Source organism: Corythoichthys intestinalis, chromosome 10 (assembly GCF_030265065.1).
Source record: "Corythoichthys intestinalis isolate RoL2023-P3 chromosome 10, ASM3026506v1, whole genome shotgun sequence".
Taxonomy (NCBI): Eukaryota; Metazoa; Chordata; class Actinopteri; order Syngnathiformes; family Syngnathidae; genus Corythoichthys; species Corythoichthys intestinalis.
This window is the reverse complement of record NC_080404.1, coordinates 36,002,533-36,022,738: the sequence shown is the minus strand read 5'-3', so window position 1 is coordinate 36,022,738 and position 20,206 is coordinate 36,002,533. Positions and strand designations below refer to the sequence as shown.

General features: G+C 37.8%; 1 protein-coding gene across 2 annotated transcripts in view; it reads right to left on the bottom strand.

Moving 5' to 3' along the window:
• The window catches only part of cdh5 (cadherin 5), a 68,537-nt gene that overhangs the window by 40,357 nt on the left and 7,974 nt on the right, over nt 1–20,206 (bottom strand). Inside the window, exons 1-2 of one of the 2 annotated variants that reach the window (XM_057848746.1) lie at nt 1,514–1,666; nt 724–957 (exon numbers count right to left, since the gene is read on the bottom strand). In XM_057848746.1, coding sequence (XP_057704729.1) covers nt 724–954 — 231 coding nt within the window. In that variant the 5' untranslated portion in view covers nt 955–957; nt 1,514–1,666. Of the gene's footprint in view, nt 1–723; nt 958–1,513; nt 1,667–20,206 lie in introns of those variants that run through there. The other variant, XM_057848745.1, reaches the window with a different exon arrangement.

The following is a 20,206-nucleotide window of genomic DNA, read 5'->3' as shown; positions in this document are numbered from 1 at the left end:
CCCCCTATCTCTTCAATCTCTGCAGCAATGCTGACAGCACTCCTGTAAGGAGTTACCTGACAGGGAAAATTGGAGGGAAAATGACAAGCAGTACTCAGTTTGGACATTTAGGGATGTATGTAGTTTCTATGCAGTGTACTGACTTGTGTTGCCAGGGGTTTGGATATTAATGGCTATATTTTGAGTTATTTTTAGGGGAAAATAAATTAACTTTATTATATAAGATGCACACAAACTACTTTTCATTGTGTCAAAGTGTCATTTTGTCACTGTTGTCCCATGAAAAGATATACTTAAATATCTGCAGAAATGCGAGGGGTATATTCACTTTTGTGATAACACTGTATATCCTTGAATTTTGTTTGTATGAGTCATGCAATGTTAGAAAAACAAAAATAAACACAGTTTTTCTATCCATTTTTTATGCCACTCAAAAACGTTCCGAACAAACCCTGTAGGGAACAAAATATATTTTTTAGAGTCTTGAATCAATCAACGCCAAATTCATAGGAGTATTTTCTTTTTCCATGTGAAGCCCTTCTTCTAAGTTTGGCAGAATTCGATGAAATTATAACATCTGACCTGGCCAAGGTGCACTAATATTGATTAGCTTCTTCTTGGATTCCATATAGTTTTTGTTAAATGCTTTTTGCAACTTAGACTATAATTCTTGCAATAATGGTGGTCTATTAGTATCTCTGCTTCCTATCATTTCTGGTTCACCTGCCCAATCTTGTAAGGAATGGGTGCCGGTTTTTCCTCTTCCACATAGAGCGAGTTCCAGATCCACTCCCTCTTTTTCCGTGACACGACAGGATGGCTCTCCTTCCTCACAATCTCCTCAGCAACTCGTTGCTTCCTCGCCGATCCAGACTCCTCGGTAACACCGGGCGAGACGGACCAGGCTACGACGGCCAGAATAAGCCCCGCGGTCCAGAGCCGGAGCAAAGCCATGATCTGTGCAGAGGGGGTGAAGAAGTGAGGATGAGGAAGAGTGTGACATTAAAACCACTTATCAGCTGTGCGCACGCTACCCGAGAGTCCTGGTTGGCCTATCGTGGACGACCAGGACTCTTAAAGCTCCTCAAAAATGTGACCCCGGTGGAACATTCAGGACCCCCATTCTGAAAGCATTTCATTCCGGAGGGCACGGGGGAATTTATTAAACACGCCGGCCCGCTTTTAACCGAGCACTCAGAACGCAGCCGTCTTTATCGGACACTTTGCAAACGACGGTTTGACATTTCCTGACGTTTCTTGTTCTCGCTTGGGAAGATAACTTGAAGAAGTGCTAAAAGGACAACATGAAGCGTGTCGACCGTGTCGGCAAAAAGTTCAGCATGTTCCACGTCATTTGGCAGCAACATCGGTGATAAAAAGTACAAAAGTGAACATTCCTGATGACTGACTTCATGAAGTGAACGCCTTGAAACACTCAATAGCAAAATTGCATTCAGCACTGTTCAAACCAGAGTGCACAGGCAGGGAAAATAAAGGAGAGAGAGGAACTTACTGGTTGCCTGAAGTGACACTAAAGAGTTACCCCAAGGGGGTAAAGGGAAAAGAGTCGGGGTACCGATTGCAGAGTAGCTGTTGGCTTGCCTGAAGATGACACTGACATGGAGTTTGAGGGAGGACTTGAGGCTATATGAGATTTACAACTCTATCTCCCCCATCATCACCCGCACCCAATCTCTTCCACCTAAACCCACCCTCAATTTCCTCCTGGGGACGACATTCTCATCACTCCTCCCTCAGTCTCTCCTAGTCGGTCTTGTCCTTAACTCATTGCCTGTCATTAGGGCTGCAGCTATCGAATATTTTAGTAGTCGATTAATCGATGGACTAGTTAGTTCGAATAATCGAGTAATCGGATAAGGAACATGAAAAATTAAAATACCTGAGCTGAGCCTCAAACGGTATAATTTTTTAAAAAATGAGGTTTTATGTACAACTAAAGAACAATTGGCTAACTTAAATAGAAATAGTCCGCTAGCTTAAATTCTATAAAATGCTAAAGTTTTTTTTTTTTTTTTTTTTTTACATTTCTCTTAACAAATGGTTCAGACACATATTCCCACAAAAAACGGCTAAATATACCTCTTAACTAAATTATGAATGCATTAAAAAACATTAGCTCAAACAAAAACTTACGTTGGTCTTAACAGGGAGCAGTTGGATTCAGCCATGTGAAAAGAGGCAGAGCAGAGGGAAGTGTATCCTCCCTAATCAATAAAACTAAATGCAAACGTTTTCAAAATAAATAGGGGTGTCAAACGATTAAAATTTTTTATCGAGTTACAGCTTAAAAAATAATTAATCGTAATTAATCGCGATTAATGGCAATTCAAACCATCTATAAAATATGCCATATTTTTCTGTAAATTATTGTTGGAATGGAAAGATAAGACACAAGATGGATATATACATTCAACATACGGTACATAAGTACTGTATTGGTTTATTATAACAATAAATCAACAAGATGGCATTAACATTGTTAACATTCTGTTAAAGCGATCCATGGATTGAAAGACTTGTAGTTCCTAAAAGATAAATGTTAGTACAAGTTATAGAATTTTTATATTAAAACCCCTCTTAATGTTTTCATTTTAATAAAATTTGTAAAATGTTCAATCAAAAAATAAACTAGTAGCCCGCCATTGTTGATGTCAATAATTACATAAACAATGCTCATCGGTGCTGAAGCCTATAAAATCCGTCGCACCCAAGCGCCAGCAGAGGGCGATAAAACTCCAAAAAACACAACAAGTACACATTTCACTTTGCTGTCATTTTAATCTGTTTGAGCGGGGCATATGTCCGTCAATTGCGTCAAATATTTTAACGTGATTAATTAAAAAAATTAATTACCGTCCATTAACGCGATAATTTTGACAGCCCTAAAAATAAACCATTACAACGCCACTTTAATTAAACGGATACTCGAAGCAACAGAAATTAATTTGAATATTTTTTTCTAATAGAATACTCGAGTTGATCGATTAATCGTTGCAGCTCTACCTGTCATCATTGTCCGATCCATGTGAATTGGGGGGGAAGGCAGTGAATGATCTTATTCAGTGCTATTGACCACTGTAGACGTTTGAATCCAAATGGATTAGACATCTTTCTCGCAATCCCAGTCTTTCCCTTTCTGGATTCTTCGCTGTCATTTAATCCCTCCGTTTTCCCCTCTGACTTCCCACTTTTCCTAATCACCCTTCTACCCCCACCATATCTCTGTCCCCTCTATCATCTCCGTCCTTCATCCCCCCTCTGACTTCCCTACATTCTCCTTCCGTCTCCACTCTGCTCCCCTTCTCTGTCCTCGATAACAAGCATTCGGCATGTTGTTCGTTGGTCCGTTTATCTCCGCTGCATCGTAGCGGATAGATTACGCGTTTTATTGTCTGTCGGCCATTAGCAGCACGTGGGGAAAAGGCAGGATTACGGACGAGGGGATTATCGGGCCGCCTGCCTCTAATGGCCTAATCTCATATTGCGACGACCCGTCATGACCCCCGCGTCCGTAAATCAGCTCAAACAAAGACACCGACCACCACTTTTCATTTGTCCTTCTTTTGGTCTGCCAGTTTTTTTGTGTCCTTTCACTGCTAAATTAATTAAAGTGGAAATGTAGAGGGTTTTTTTTTCTTGAACTATTTGCTTAGCAAAATTGGACACGTCTAAATAGTTTTCCTCCAAAATCCATTCATCTCATTTACTGCATTGCGCAGGCCCCTATTCATGAGACTGCTATGTAACACGGTGCTGCGTTCAAGGTCTCTTTTTATTATCACTAAAGTGCCTGAAATTACAACAGTTTCTTTCACTGCAGCTAGGCCACTGACATAGGACATCAAATTATGAACAAAGTCTTCATAGAGTCCAAAAAGGACTATTATTGAGAGATTTTATGTGATTACTGGAAATATGGCTAAAGACTGGATGCTGCGTTAAACCATACACTAACATATATCAACTATATACTGTATGTATCCGTTAATTGCTGCCAATAAATTAATTGTGCTTAATCTGTTATACACAAAATCCAATAGTAAATTCAAAAGTGGTTTATAGCACTCTCGTGTAATAAAATGCCATAACATTTGTTGGGCAAACAGTATAGAATTTTATCCAATATAACAGTTATACAGTAGCGCCCTAGTATAATGTCCGCGATCTATCCGGGACGCGGCATGTGTGAAAGCAGCCGTTTAATTTCCGTGTTGCAGCGCAAAGGCTAATGAAGTACATATCACGGCGGGTCGATCGTCATTTCCTTTTTCATCGCAGTACAACGAAAAGCAGTAAACAAACATCACAATTATCAACATGGCAAGCGGGAAATATAGAACTGAAAACAGCAATATTAAATTGTAACTGGATCTTAGAGCCGAGGAAGAGATAGTTTATCGTCCATCTTGGAAGTGTGTGGTTTATTTTGTTGGTGATGCCGACCAAAAATGACGTAATCTCCAGGTTATAAAATCCACCCCCGCTTCCCCGCACAAAGAGCGTCGAGTCGCCAACACGGGACAAGTCTGAAAGTGTCCAATACGGGTTATTCCCAGGACAACTCCCCATGTCTGAAAGCCATGACACGAGTAAATTGCATCATTTTACACTGGAATATACCGGGATATAAAGGGATTTAAGAGATGATATTCGATTCTTTGGTTAAAAAAAAAAAAAGTATTAAAAAGTCTGCCTTTGATCATTTTAATACGATATGTACACATTTGACACAAGCAGTTACCAAAAACCTAAAATGCAAAGCAACTTTGACGTTTTTTGGACAATATGGTTGCCAAACTATTTCAGATCTCTGAAAGCAAATTTATTATAAAAAAATACAACAACAGCAAAAACGGCATAGTTAAACAATGGCAATGTCAATCAGTAGAATTTTCTGATAATTACTTTTTAACCAATATCTCGATGTTGTTCATCTCCAAAAATCCGATACCGATATCAAATCGATACCGATATATGCTGTTGTGTACTTAATATATGATGGCTAATTCAATATAAATTATGTGTTTTCTTACTTTATTAGTGACTATTTCTTTCTGGTAATGCAGTAGTTACTTATGATGAGTTTACAATTCATTATTTTTCATTTATTGTTCATTGTATTTGTGCACCATGAAGGAAAATGGTCTTTGCTCACTTAACAAATCTTATGCATCCTATTTTGGAGAGGTCTAGAGGTCATTCTGATCATATCTTCTGTGCTAATCTGTGCTCAACGCATGTACTAAGGCTGCAGGCTTGTATATTAACTTCTAAACCCACCTACATATAGGTGCAAAACCAAATATTTTCTGATATTATATGAAATGAGTAAAAGTGAATGAATATTTGAAATGCTTTTATCGGCAGATATTATTGGCTACCCGAAAATATCGGACAACTCTAGTAATCTGTGTTATGCTTGCGATCAATTTGACCAAACTGTTGCTTCACCAGTCGATATGGTGAATGGTAATCAGCAGTGTTGTTAATAAATGCGTTTCAGCAATGAGTAATCTAATTAATTACTGTTCCCATTTTTGCAACGCTGTTACCGTTACTGAGGACTAAGTTGAATGAGGTGACCGTTGTCTGATTTTGTCACAGCTGCCTGGGAGAGATCAGAGCAGGAGGAGGGAGGAAGGAAGCACTTGGTGACGCCGTTCCAAACACGATGACGATTGGCTAGGTGGCTTGGAGCGTTAGCATAGCATTCACGTTGTCATTAGCATTAGCATTTAGCGGGGAAAGCGTTATCTTAAACTCTCAGGCAACTTTTTTTTTTACATACAGTTCATGGCGTCCAGGTAGGTACAATTAATTGAAAATAATGTTTATAAATATTTATAATATCAAAATATATTATAAATAATATTTACCTGCTTAGTGGACTTTATTATTATGAAGTTGGCGTTGTCCTTGTGGACGCTACAATATAGTAATAATTTTTTTTTTTTTTTTTTCAAAAATAGTCACTTGCCCTAAACTTTTCTTAAATTATATATTTATGAACCTTGTGTGATGTTTTTTTAATCAAAACAACTAGAGCAAAGATAGGAGAGGCAGGAGATTCAGAGCCTCACCTGCACATTGAAAAATATATTATTTACTATATATTAGGAGTGTGATGATAACACAAGTCACAGTTCAGTATGTACCTCGGTACGGGGGTCACGGTTCGGTGCAGTTTTTGGGAGAAGTAATTTGTAACTTTAACATTCGTTTTTCTAAGTCGGATTAACAACACTGGTAATCAATCTGGTTAGAATTAAATCAATGTCTTATGTCAGTATGCTGTTTGCAATCAGATAGTTGCTGGTATATTTTTAAAACTTTTAGCTAATATATTGCTTAAATCCATCTGATATTTACAGATGACTCTGATTTGTTACCGCATAGGAAGCGAGTTACAGTACGTTTTCCATAAATGGTCTTTTTTTCCAGGGGTGTTAGCCATTCCCTTTAATCAGCCACAGGAAGTATAAACACAAAGCCTTGTGGGAAAACGTGCTTAATGAAGGCCGGTCATTAACGCAGGAGGACACTCCCTTCCTGCTTTTCCAGATGATGGTAAAAAAGAACGTGCGCGTGTTTCCTCTTCTTCTTCCTCCTTCATTCCTCCGCTTTTCTCCACGCACGTCACGTCTGTCTTGTCTGGCGCTCGTCTTCTATCCGTCACTCATCATCTTCCTCTGTCGTGTTCACATGGAAGCCTATTATTTACTTTTACTCAGCTGAATCAGACAGCGCTTAACCTAATCTGGCAGAATTGTACATTCTAACGTGAAAGGATTCCTGTTTGAATATGACAAGTTTTATGTTATATTATGACAAAATGCCGTGTTTTTAATGTATAAGTTTGACATTGTAATGTGATAAAGTAGACTTGCGCTGAAGCAATTCCTTTCCGTTCAGATCACAATCAAAGGTCTAGGTAGGTATGGGTGCTCCATTTTTTTTTTCAAATCCCAAATCTTCTAACTCAATGGCTACCATTGACAGGGAGAGATGTCCAATCCATCTAGACTAGGATGGATGGTGGCGATCATTGAGACATCTATCGCCGTCAATGGCACTGAAACATGAACATTCACTGCCAGCCTTTACTGTCGCAATGCAGTATTGACTTTTTGCTGCACTTTTCTTCCTAAGATACTCTTCAAACTCTAAATAAGGAGCTCATTAGTAGGATATATGTGTATACATGTAGCTACAGTGACAAGAAATTTTGCACCTGTGCGCTTGTGCCACCTTTTTCCCCCCTCAGTGTCTTTGTGGTGATTATTGTCTCATTAATTCTGAACAAAAAAAGCTCACCTCACCTTATTTACCACAGAAGTGCAGAAAGAATAAACAAGTTCCAAGAATATCTGTAATTACATCTGAGTGCGGTCCGCGGGCTGAAGTCGCGGCTCATGCAAGCAGACGACGATGTTGAAAACAAGCTTTCAATCGTCGCTGCCAGAGTGAGTGGCGCACGCCGTGACCTACTTTTTACTACACTAACAAACAAAACCAGACAAAACTTTGTCGTCTGAAAAGCGTTTTAGCAGGTAATCTTTGAATTTACATGTCATCTTACTTAACACACTAGCTGCCATTGGCGTCGATACACACCCAATCCATTTTGAAATGTGAGGGTTGACAGTGTATACAGTTTTATTGTCATCTATAGGACCTAATTTAGGGGTACCTTGACCTATGAGTGCCTCAATTTATGGAACGACAGATATTAACTAGGGCTGTCCAAATTTTCGCGTTCATGGGTTAGGGTTAGGTTAATCACGTCAAAATATTTGACGCAATTAACGCACATGCCCCGCTTAAAATGATTAAAATGACAGCACAGTGTCATGTCCACTTGTTACTTGTGTTTTTTTGGTGTTTTGTCGCCCTCTGCTGGTGCTGGGTGCGACTGATTTTATGGGTTTCAGCACCATGAGCATTGTGTAATTATTGACATCAACAATAGCGAGCTACTAGTCTATTTTTTTAATGAAAATTTTACAAATTTTTAGGGCTGTCAAACAATTAAAATTTTTAATCGAGTTAATTACAGCTTAAAAATTAATTAATCGTAATTAATCGCAATAATCGCAATTCAAACCATCTATAAAATATGCCATATTTTTCTGTAAATTATATATATATTCTGTAGAATAATTTGTTGGAATGGAAAGATAAGACACAAGATGGATATATACATTGAACATACGGTACATAAGGACTGTAGTGGGCATTTCACTCTACTGTCATTTAAATCTGTCTATGCTGTCCTTACTCCGAAGCGTCTACTTTTTCCAAAGCTAGACAGCTAGTGAACGACGCCTTAATAATCAGACTTCTTCCTTTTTCATCTGATTTATTAATAAAATGGCCTCAAACCATTGTCCTCTTTAGACCGTAGTGAAACTACAAAAAAAAAGTACACAAGCATTGCATTAGCAACAACGTTAGCTTAGCACACTATACAGGTTCACTAAACATAAACAAAAAGGGTCTCATACAAAAAATATAACAATTCGCTTAGTAACATAATATGTACATTCTTTACAACAACCATACTTACGGACAAATCTTGTCCAAGGATCATATAAGCACAACATTACAACGTAGGCGTCAGCCCGAGACATCGTGCAGCCATATTGAACTGGCAAGAAAGCAATAAACCATGTCGCAAAGCGACCACAAGAGTTCGCTGTTAGACAGCACAAAAAACCTTGCTGTAAAACTTACCAAAAGGCAGAATACTGTCTGAGCGGGACATGTGCGTTAATTGCGTCAAATATTTTAACGTGATTAATTAAAAAAATTAATTACCGCGCGTTAACGCGATAATTTTGACAGCCCTACAAATTTTATTAAAACAAAAACATTAAGAGGGGTTTTAATTAGGGCTGTCAAACGATAAAAAAATTTAATGGAGTTAATAACAGCTTAAAAATTAATTAATCATAATTAATGGCAATTCAAACCATCTATAAAATATTTTTCTGTAAATTATTGTTGGAATGGAAAGATAAGACACAAGATGGATATATACATTCAACATACGGTACATAAGTACTGTATTTGTTTATTAAAACAATATATCAACAAGATGGCATTAACATTATTAACATTCTGTTAAAGCGATCCATGGATAGAAAGACTTGTAGTTCTTAAAAGATAAATGTCGGTACAAGTTATAGAAATTTTATATTAAAACTGTGACGAGGTTTATACGCAGTTTATACGCATCCTCTCGTCCGTGCGTGGTCAGTGCGTGGAGAAAATAAAAAGGTCTTGTCATTCAGCCTTCACGGGCGTATTTATTTGAGCATTCAACTTATAACAACGTCCTCGTGCTGGCCTCGGCGCGCTCCACACAGCTCTCTCTCTCTTGCTGGGGAGGACTACGTCACATAAAACAAAACAAAACAGTGAACTCAAATACAGCCATTTGCTACCGTAATGTATTGAGTAAGAGCGCACTCTTAAAACAATGCTTAATAAAAACCCCGCTTAATGTTTTCGTTTTAATAAAATTTTCAATCAAAAAATAAACTAGTAGCCCGCCATTGTTGATATTAATAATTACACAATGTTCATGGGTGCTGAAGCCCATAAAATCAGTCGCACCCAAGCGCCAGCAGAGGGCGACAAAACTCCACAAAAAACACAAGTAACAAGGGGACATTGCACTGTGCTGTCATTTTAATCTGAGCGGGGCATGTGCGTTAATTGCATCAAATATTGTAACGTGATTAATTTAAAAAGATTAATTACCGCCCGTTAACGCAATAATTTTGACAGCCCTAGTTTTAATATAAAATTTCTATAACTTGTACTCACATTCATCTTATAAGAACTACACGTCTCTATCCATGGATTGCTTTAACAGAATGTTAACGTTAATGCCATCTTGTTGATTTATTGTTATAATAAACAAATACAGTACTTATGTACAGTATGTTGTATGTATATATCCGTCTTGTGTCTTATCTTTCCATTCCAACAATAATTTACAGAAAAATATGGCATATTTTTTAGATGGTTTGAATTGTGATGAATTACGATTAATTAATTTTTAAGCTGTGATTAACTCGATTAAGAATTTTAATCGTTTGACAGCCCTAATATTAACATATAGTAATGCCTTTGCCTGTGTAGTTTAAAACAGGTTACAGATTTAGCAAATAAATTCATTTTGATTGTAAATATGTTTCTGGAGACATTTCTGTTTTGAATCTACTGTAAATGTGTGGTAAAAAACGTCAATTCCTGTATATGGTAATTACGAACCCATAGAAATGTATGATCAACTCATACACCAAATAAACTGAATGATATCTAGTTGTGAAATCAGAAGCCAATAAAAACTTTTTGGTTATCAAACTTACCAACTATTCAGTGTATTTCAGAAGTGAGAACTGATCACAAAAATAATGCTTGTAACTTCTCAATGTTTTTAGAAATTATGAAAATTTGCGAAATATTTTTAATTTTTCTTTTGCTAAATTTGGCCTCAGGTCTTGAGTTTGATACCTATGCTCTATAGCCGGGGTCCTCAATTAGCGGACCGCGGTCCACGACCGGACCACGGCACACCTCTCTACGGACCCAGAGCAAATGGAATTTTCCCCCCACCCAAAAAAAAAATTTTTTGTTTCTTTTCAATGTTTTTTTTAACATATTGTAACGTTGATAAAGAGTCACCAATTAGGTTTAGTTAGGTTGCAATTAGCCAACACAGTCTGTACATTTAAGATTAGACTAAAAACGTTCCTATTCAACAAAGCCTATGGTCAGGCTAGTTGAAATCGGACTAGACTCACAGTTCAGTCTAAGCTGCACTAAAAGCTACAATGCTGGGGGAAGTACAGCCACTGAGTCCTATCTCCTTTTTCTCGCTCTACCTACCACTTGTCTTACTTCATTTCTCTTTTCTAATTTTGATATCTAGTTGACTAGTCTCTTCATTACTAGTCACCCGGTGTCCCCTTTCCCCCCCAGTTTATAGAAATTGCATTTCTATAAACTGTAACTTTGTCTGCTAATTCCCATTAGCAGTCCTGGTGCATCTTGTCTATCTGTCCTGGGAGTGGATCTCTCCTGACTGTGGTTCTCCCAAGGTTTCGCATTTTTTCTAAAGAGTTTTTGGAGTTTTTCCATGCCGACATGGAGGGTGTAAGGATGAGGGATGCCCAGGACTTGGACTAGAACTTTATTGAATTCATCTACTGTTTTTGACTGTGTATCATCTTGCCTCTGCAAAGCCCTTTGAGACAACCTTGTTGTGATATAGGGCTAGACAAATAAAATAGAGTTGAATTGAATTAAATTTCATTTGGAAACTTGTGGAACAACACACGACTGCTGTCTGCCGCAGCCGACGCACGCAAGCAACCCACAGAACAACAACAACAGGAAGGCAAGTCTCTCGCTCTCCTGCACCTCCCTCACCCCCGTAAGTCATGTGGTGCATTCATGAACGCATGCAAATACCCCCGCTATATTATAACCCAATTCGTTACAATACAATATTTGTATGAGTCGCCAATCTATCGCTATTATTCCATCGCTAAATTCTGTTTAATTTGTAGTCAAATATCTTCCATGTTCCCACTTCTGTTGTCATCTCTTTGACAACGATGCGCTGATTGGCTGAGAGAGCGTGCATGGATGCGCTGATTGGCTGAGAGAGCCTGCATGCTGCTAGAGTGGACGGACCGCAGCAGTGTGAAACACAAGTCGCACCTGGCACTTTGCAATGTTTGTTTACATGCCACCAGTAGAAGACCAAATCTAACAAAATGCCATTTTTAGAGTTGACCAAGAGATGAAAAGTGGACAACGAAAATCGCCGTTTCAATGAGGAATGGACTGACAAACATGCGTACATTTTAACAACTGCAAGTATCAAACCTATGTAGGCTACCTAATATCCTAAAAGACAGTTGCTCTGGTAAAAAGTGAAAATGTAGAATGCCATTATGTTACAGAGCACAGCTCTTTTGAAGAGAAGTGTCCTCCTAAATCAGAATTGAGAAGGAAAGAAATTAACAGGTTGAAGCAGTCATATCAAGAGTCAAGCAAGGTTATTGTTAAATCTACGACACAACAACAAATTGCAATGGAGTGCTCACTCAGTGTTGTGGTTGTTGGCCAAACATAAGAAGCCGTTCTCTGACGGAGAAATAATAAAAGAAGGCATGACTGAAGTGATGGTAGCAATGTTCAAAAGAAAAGAAAAGGAGGAAATGACAACAAAAATCAAACAAAACTCACTCTCAGATCAACCACAAGACGCACCTTGTGACCCCCAAATGCCATTTCTCTCATTGAGCAGTGTTTTACAGTTAGTTACTGTCAATAATTATTACAGTATGTTTGCACCTTAATGACAGATCTTGTCAATTATTTAGTGTACATGTGTAAACAATGTACTTGCATGTTTTTTTGTATTTCCATGTTAAGTCAAGAAAATGTTTTGTTAATTTATTTTTATTTAATCAGAATTTTTGTTTGGTCAAAAGAAAACCACCTTTACCACCTTCGACCTGCCTTGAAATTGACTGACATTAATAAATGGACCCATCTTTGTATGAAAAAAAAAACAGTGGTGGACCTTCAAGTTTTGTATTTGAAGACCCCTGCTCTATAGGGTTTTGTTAGTGTTCAAATCCAGTGGTGACTTTCAAGGTTTTCGAGATAGGAGCCATTCCTTAGGCGATTTTTTTTTTGTCTTGAGATGCGAGTAAAAATGCGCAAAATGAGTGCACCGCAGAGCTCCATTAATTTGGTTTGGAATGTTTTGCAAATATCAATGCCATTTTGGTTGCCTCTACAAGGGCATCAAAGTGACTCATATCTAATGTGAAGTTGTTTTTATTTTGTTGTTTTTGGTTGTGAAAGCTGCTGTAGACATAGTTAAAATAAATAAAAACTCTTCTATATTCACAGACAATGTGTGTGTGTGTGTGTGTGTGCCCACTGAGATTAAAACGGTTTTAATCACATAGCAGCTTCTAACAATCTGTCTGCTTGCAAGTCACACCAGGACTTGCCCTCACATACACACACGCAGACACAAAGTGTGAGCTGTGTCATATCAGGCGAGTGCATGGAGGTTGTCTGAAACCATGTCGGTCAGCTTCATTTGCTCTGACACTAATAGCCACCTATCATCAGAGCATAATTGACTGCCTCCGTCAGCTTTTAATGGAGGCCAATTACGTCCTATGAATGCAGTGTACACTTTTAGGTGTGAGGAATAATGGTGAGAATGAGGGCAATCCATCTCTAGACTTGCTTGCTTGTACCTCAACGGACACCATTGCAGGTGACTTAAAGAAGTTTGGAGCAATTTAGTCTAAATTCTCCTTGATCCCTGTCAAATGCCACAACTATTATACATGTCACAGTGATTATTAGGCTGAACACATTTTTCCAATATATATAGTACCTGCTAGTGTGTGTTTCTTATAAAGCTAACCTAAACTATGTGACGATTTTAGGGATATAGCCATTAAAACATGAAATAGTTCATTTTTAGTTGAACGGTTGTAAGTCTATAATGTTGACCAGTCCACCATTTGCTACCAAAATAGTATTTTGTATGTTTTAAAACTGATTTTATAGCCCTAAATTCATCACTGTAATGCGTCCATGAAAAGCTGTGATGTTTGGATCATAAATATTCAATCAATTCATTAAAAAAATATATAAATTTGTTTAAAACTATAATAATTTAACAGATTATGATAAATTACAATTGTTTCTTACTTTGTATGAAAAATATTTAAGGTAAATCTAGTGTCCAAGCATATAGCGTTCATTACTGTAGCACTGTGTTCATCGTCTCGTCATAATCAAAGTTTTTTATTTTTTTTCAAATTACTGTAATTTTCGGACTGTAAGCCGCTACTTTTTTCCATCATCTTGAATCCTGCGGCTTAAAGTCCAGTGCGTCTTAGGTGTTGATTTATTTCGGTTAATAGGTAACATATGCCTCCTAGTATGCATTGCAGCACTACAGATGTAAATAAAAATTAAAATTCATGTTCTCTGCAATAAAAATTCATGTTCTGTGCTAATTATTTATTCAGTTACTGTTCCAGTTGTTTCATTAATTGCCAGTTATGGTATTTGGTAACATTCAGTTGACAGCGGCAACATAAAACTATCATAAAACCGTCATAATTATGACATGACACTATCATAGGCATTACTGAATTCTTATGACTGATGTGATTAAGTGTCAACTGGAAAATTATGTTACTAACTCCATTTATGTCCAGCTCAGATTATTTACATCCATTCAAAAGTTAGATAATTTGCTGGATAACACTAAATGACATCTGTTGTAAGCATTCATTAATGCTCGTGACAGTATCATGTCATATATATTATTATCTAATAACAGTCTTATGGTGCCACCTTCAAATAGTGTGACCAAATACCATAACTAGCAATTAATGAAACAACTGGAACTAAATAATTAGCACATAAAATTATTTTTGATTGATATTTATATCTGGAGTGGTGCAATGCATGCTAGCAGGCATGTTGGACAACAACTGTGTTGACAGCAGGTGGCAGCAGAGGTTGACTGTCTTCCCCAAGGGAGCAGTGATGGCCAAATGAAGCTTCTTGAAGCAATGAAGCTTTGCAGCCAAATGATTCAAAGCTTCATGGTGGTTCATTTGGTCTAATGACAGTCGTATGATGCCGCTATCAAATAAAGTGTTGCCGGTTAATATCTTTTAGTGTAAATATTCCATAATACAGTGAGGAAGCTGCGGCTGATAGTCCAGTACGGCTTATCAATGAACAAATGCCGTTTTCGTGTCACATTTGGTGGGTGGCGGCTTATAGTCAGGTGTGCCTTATAGTGCGAAAATTACGGTATTATTATTGATAAAGTTATTCTGACCAATAATGCACCACAAAGAAGACAAAAAATGGCTACAAGGTAAGATTATTTGGCCTTTTTTTGATATTGTTCATACTGTAGATAAGTGTATTTTTTACATGCCTACTTCAATTACCTATCACCTATTACACTATTACCATGTGTAATATTACCTGTTTGTAGTCCTTAATCAATTCGATATTTTACTGGAAATAAATTATAATGGATCTGAAACTGTTGATGAGAAAAAAATTACTGAGTCATCATAGCATTTTGCTATTTTAACCTAGTTTTGCTAAGTGTTCTTCATTCTAATGCACAGCTTTCATGAAAATCACCCTTTTGCTTCCATAGGGAATGCATTGAAATATGTTTTTACAATTCTTTATCACATGTCTATATTCTATGTATGTATAACACCCAATGCCAAGCAAGTTAAGGTGAAAGACAACAGCAAGTATATTTTACCTTCATTTGAAAGACAGCTTCACAAAGTGTTGAATTATGCAAAGCGCACATTTCTTAGACCTCTGATAATGGTAAAAATAATGTTTAAGCACAAAAAATGACATCGCTTACAGTGCAGCCATTATGTCACGTCAATCATGCGGCTCACACCACACGTGCACAGCACATTAACGCTGACATGAAACAGGTGACAAGTAGCTAAACAAAATAGGCACACAGTCTTTATAGTGAATGTTCCTGTTCAAACTGTTGCTGTATTTCTCCTTTTTCTGTCTGAGACTCAGACAAAGCCCATTTTACCTTTTAATTTATGGAGGTAGGTTTGTGTGAAAAAAGTTTCAAACAAAACTTCCTAAGTTGTAACAAAAAAAAAGGCTTGAAGCAAAATCAGGGTACCCGCGGGTTATTAAAAGTATTAAAAAAAGCATTGAATTTAGTTTTCCATTATTAAAGGTATTAAAAGTATTAAATTAGCTTTTGTACGTCTGGAATTTTTTCACCGTGGTATTAATTTTCAAGAACATCTCAGTGCAACCTAAATTATATCCGTAACGAAGTTTTTTTTATTAAAAAAAAATTTTTTTTTTAAAATCCATAACGAAGATGACGCATAGAATTTTTACGATGCACTGCACTACAAATCGAAATTCAACTCGTGCGTGCCAAACCACCACAACCGGCAAAACGGAGAATCCATCCACCTCTGCATCGGGAAGACGTCCGTTTGTCGGTGGAACGAAAACCCTGCAGGCGGAAGTATTGTCGATTCTGAACACCAACACAGACCACCATTCATATGCTTCAAATGAGTCCATGGGTGATCTGTTTTGGATATTACGTCATTTTTCGTCGGTATTGGCTGTCACAATGTTGGTCATATTGCGTTTTGTTCCAGAGGGAGCGTTCCCGGTGTCTTAACTGTCTTTTGTAACGAATTTTCAGTTGGCAGAAAAAAACGCACATTTTCTTAATGTTTAAATAGTCTACATATTTTTATGAATATTATAAATGCATTTACACAATGAAATAACGCTGGAAGAGTTTGTTAAACATAATGTTGCTCAAATCGTGTTTTTTCCGGAGGGAGCATTCCCGACTTCGTAACTGCAGCCAATTTAAGCTCATCAAGACTTTAAGATAGAGGGAAAATGCAGCCAATTTAAGCTCATCAAGACTTTAAGATAGAGGGAAAATCGGGCCTAAAAAGTCCAGCCCGACCCGAACTTGTCCACGGGTACTTAAGCCCGACCCACGTTTTGTGTGATAACATTTGTGACGATGTCTGCATAAAAGCCTGTCTTTTATGACGAATTCTCAGTCGGCAGAAAAAAAAGCACATTTTCTTACTGTTTAAATAGACTACATATTTTTATGATCATTATAAATTTATTTACACAATGAAATAACGCTGGAAAAGTTTGTTAAACATAATGTTGCTCAAATCGTGTTTTTTTTTCCGGAGGGAGCATTCCCGACTTCGTGACTGCAGCCAATTTAAGCTCATCAAGACTTAAAGATAGAGGTAAAATCGGGCCTAAAGAGTCCAGCCCGACCCAAACTGGTCCGCGGGTATTTAAGCCCGACCCGCGTTTTGTGTGATAACATTTGTGACAATGTCTGCATAAAAGCCTGTCTTTTATAATGAATTCTCAGTTGGCAGAAAAAAAAAAAACGCACATTTTCTTAATGTTTAAATAGACTACATATTTTCATGACCATTATAAATTTATTTACACAACGAAATAATGCTGGAAAAGTTTGTTAAATATAAATAAACAGATGCGGTTTTGCGGACTCGCAGAGGGGACGATTAAAAATGGCGTATAGGCACGCTCTGGCTCTGCAATGACCATACAGTGCCTTCTTTTTTTATCCAAATTATTTATTTTATAACAAGTATTCCTTAGTTTATCATTCATACATCGTTAATATATAGTTATTTCAACAAGTTAGCGAGAAAGAACCCTGGTCCGGCCCGACGTAATAATTGACATTTTAAGTTTGGTCATGTTTTCAGTTTAATTTAGCTGTTTCCAGCTTGCTATGTTTATAATTGCGATGTTTGTTTACCGCTTTTCCTCTTACTGCGAAGAGGGAGGAAGTTACATCGGCCACCGCTATTATATTTAAGTCATCAGCCATCTGCTGTGACCTGGGAATTTAACGCCTGCTTTCACGCACACTGCTTCCCATGTCAGTTGACACGGGAAATTGTTTTCACACACAACTGCTGCACGGTTAAGTCCCGCAATATTCCCGTTGTTTTGGAGTATGTGATAGGGGCTCAAGTTGCATCCAGATATTTTAGGTTTCAGTTTATGGGTCATGCGAAGGCAGTGGACCTGCTTAATTATTTCGGTTTGCCTTTCGAATGAATGTGAATTTCGCCGTTTTAACTCGAGAGTTAGCCATGTTCACTGGGGTCTTGGCAGGTGCACTAGCGGCTAGCCTGTTACAGAAGATGGCTGGTGTGAGTCCTTTCCTCCTCCTCTTTTTGTCCATAATTATTGTGTGCGTGTGTGTGTTTAAAAAAATTCTGACAGACTTTATAATGTTACTTTAAATGTGTTTTAATTGTATCTTCAATATATGTGCATTCTTTTGTCAAACACACTTAGTAATTGAGGTTAAATTTGATGTTCAGTCCTTTATTTATTTAATATGAATCAATATGATCTAAATAATGGATGCGAGAAAAGTATTAATTTTCAGTTGAAATGGCATTAAAAAAGGTCTTAAAAGCCTTGAATTTAGATTTATCAATCCTCGGGGGACCCTGAAAATACTGGAAATCAAGCAAACAAAGTCATCTGTAAGTAAAAGTCACCACTTGCAGTGTTTACAATTCTCTCTTTTTCATTCTCGCTGCCCAGGCTGTCTTTTGCTTGCAAAACAAATTCTTCACGCACGCTGCCTGTCTTTACTCGTGCGCTCCCAGCTTTTGCGATTGTGAATTTTAATACAAACATAACGAGTGGGCGGGCTAAATGTGAAGTCTGTCTTCTCTGGTCAATTAGGATTTTCAGTGCTCTCTGAAAGTTATTACAGGCCTTCTTTGTGCAGCATGAATTTACCACTTTTACTGTTCAGTGACACCTACTGTTCACCCGATACATGAAATCTTTTTAATGCCACACAAGTCGACCACAGCGGACTAATTTCATTTATTAAATGTTGTCAGTGTTTTCCTGCGACATTTTTATTTTGTAACAGTATGCAAGTAGTAAGGAGCATATTTTATTACTTATTTTGCTAACGGTAGTTTCATCCGCATATTACATGCACATATTTTCTTCCATAATCTTAAATGCATGTGACCAGTGCAGCTTGAAGATGGAATTCATCAAAACAAGTATTGATATACAGTATGGAAATCAGTGTTGCTTTTGGCAGCCTTTTTAATTTTCGTCTTAGTCTTTTGGACGACAGTACTTACTTATTAGTCTTAGTCAGGGCTGTCAACAGACTTGCAGGGGCCCGGGGACAAGAGACCATTATTGGGCCCTCCTAACCCTAAACCCTAACCATCCTACCCCACCCCTGCCACTGGCTTGTCACGACAACATACACAGTACTTTTAATGCTTTGCAAGCAATGACAGTGTAAATTTTCAAATTACTTAATTTGAGATGGAGTTAAATTTAACAGACCGTAATCTGATGTGACACAATATAAACAAACAATTTCCATCTATTGTTCCATGTAGGCTACAATACAATACAACTGAGAGTGCTATGCCTGCCTACTAAGCAACAAAACAGTATAACTAAACATCCTGTGCCTGCTTCCTCCACATCCCTGGGGGTATCAAGCCCTCAAACAGTGATGCGCCTAGATTTTTTGACAGCAAAGTAATTTATAACATCAGTGAAATCCAGTTTTTGGGCAAGCTCACGCTCAATGATGAACATGGCTAGGTTGTTAAGCCTGCCTTGTGATATGGTGGAGCATAGGTAGTTTTTTATTATTTTCATTTTACTGGAGGCCGGCTCTCCTCCAGCTACAGTCACTGGCAAAGACAAGAAAATGCATAGCAGTGTGCAGAGATCAACAGTCTGTTCAGCCTCGCGCACCTGCTCCCCACAGACTAATATACCCCTGATCTCCCATCACCTTGTCTCTCCTCGGCTCAATGCAAGCACCATGTTTTGTCATACCGCAGCCCAATAGGCTACAAGCGGCCGGTGACAGACTCGAATCGGACTTTGGTCACGGTGATCGCGAATGTAAATGTTCAGTGTTAGCGGCTGTTGTTCACTTAGCGACATCACCGTCCACAGCCAACTTTAGCCCTAATGCTCTGGCTTCCTTTCCCCCTTTTAAGAATTTTATCATTTTTTTCTCGTTCACCTCTATGATCTATCTCTTTTTTTTTTTTTCTTTCTTTTCTGCGCACCTGATTTATGACGACTCGCCATGTTTATAACAATGACAGATTTTAATTTACCGCTTCAGGGCACGTACGTAGTGTATCCTTGAGTGCGCCAGAGCGGGTTCAAACCATTATCTGCTAAGACAAAGGGGTTGGGTGGCCTTGAGCAAAAAAAGGAAAAAATAACATATTCAATATTTCAAATACAGTTGTGGTCAAAAGTTTACATACACTTGTGAAGAACATAATGTCATGGCTCTCTTGAGTTTCCAGTTATTTCTACAACTCTGATTTTTCTCTGATAGAGTGATTGAAACAGATACTTCTTTGTCACAAAAAACATTCATGAAGTTTGGTTCTTTTATGACTTTATTATGGGTGAACAGAAAAAAGTGATCTACTGATCTGCTGGGTCAAAAATATACATACAGCAGCGCTAATATTTGGTAACA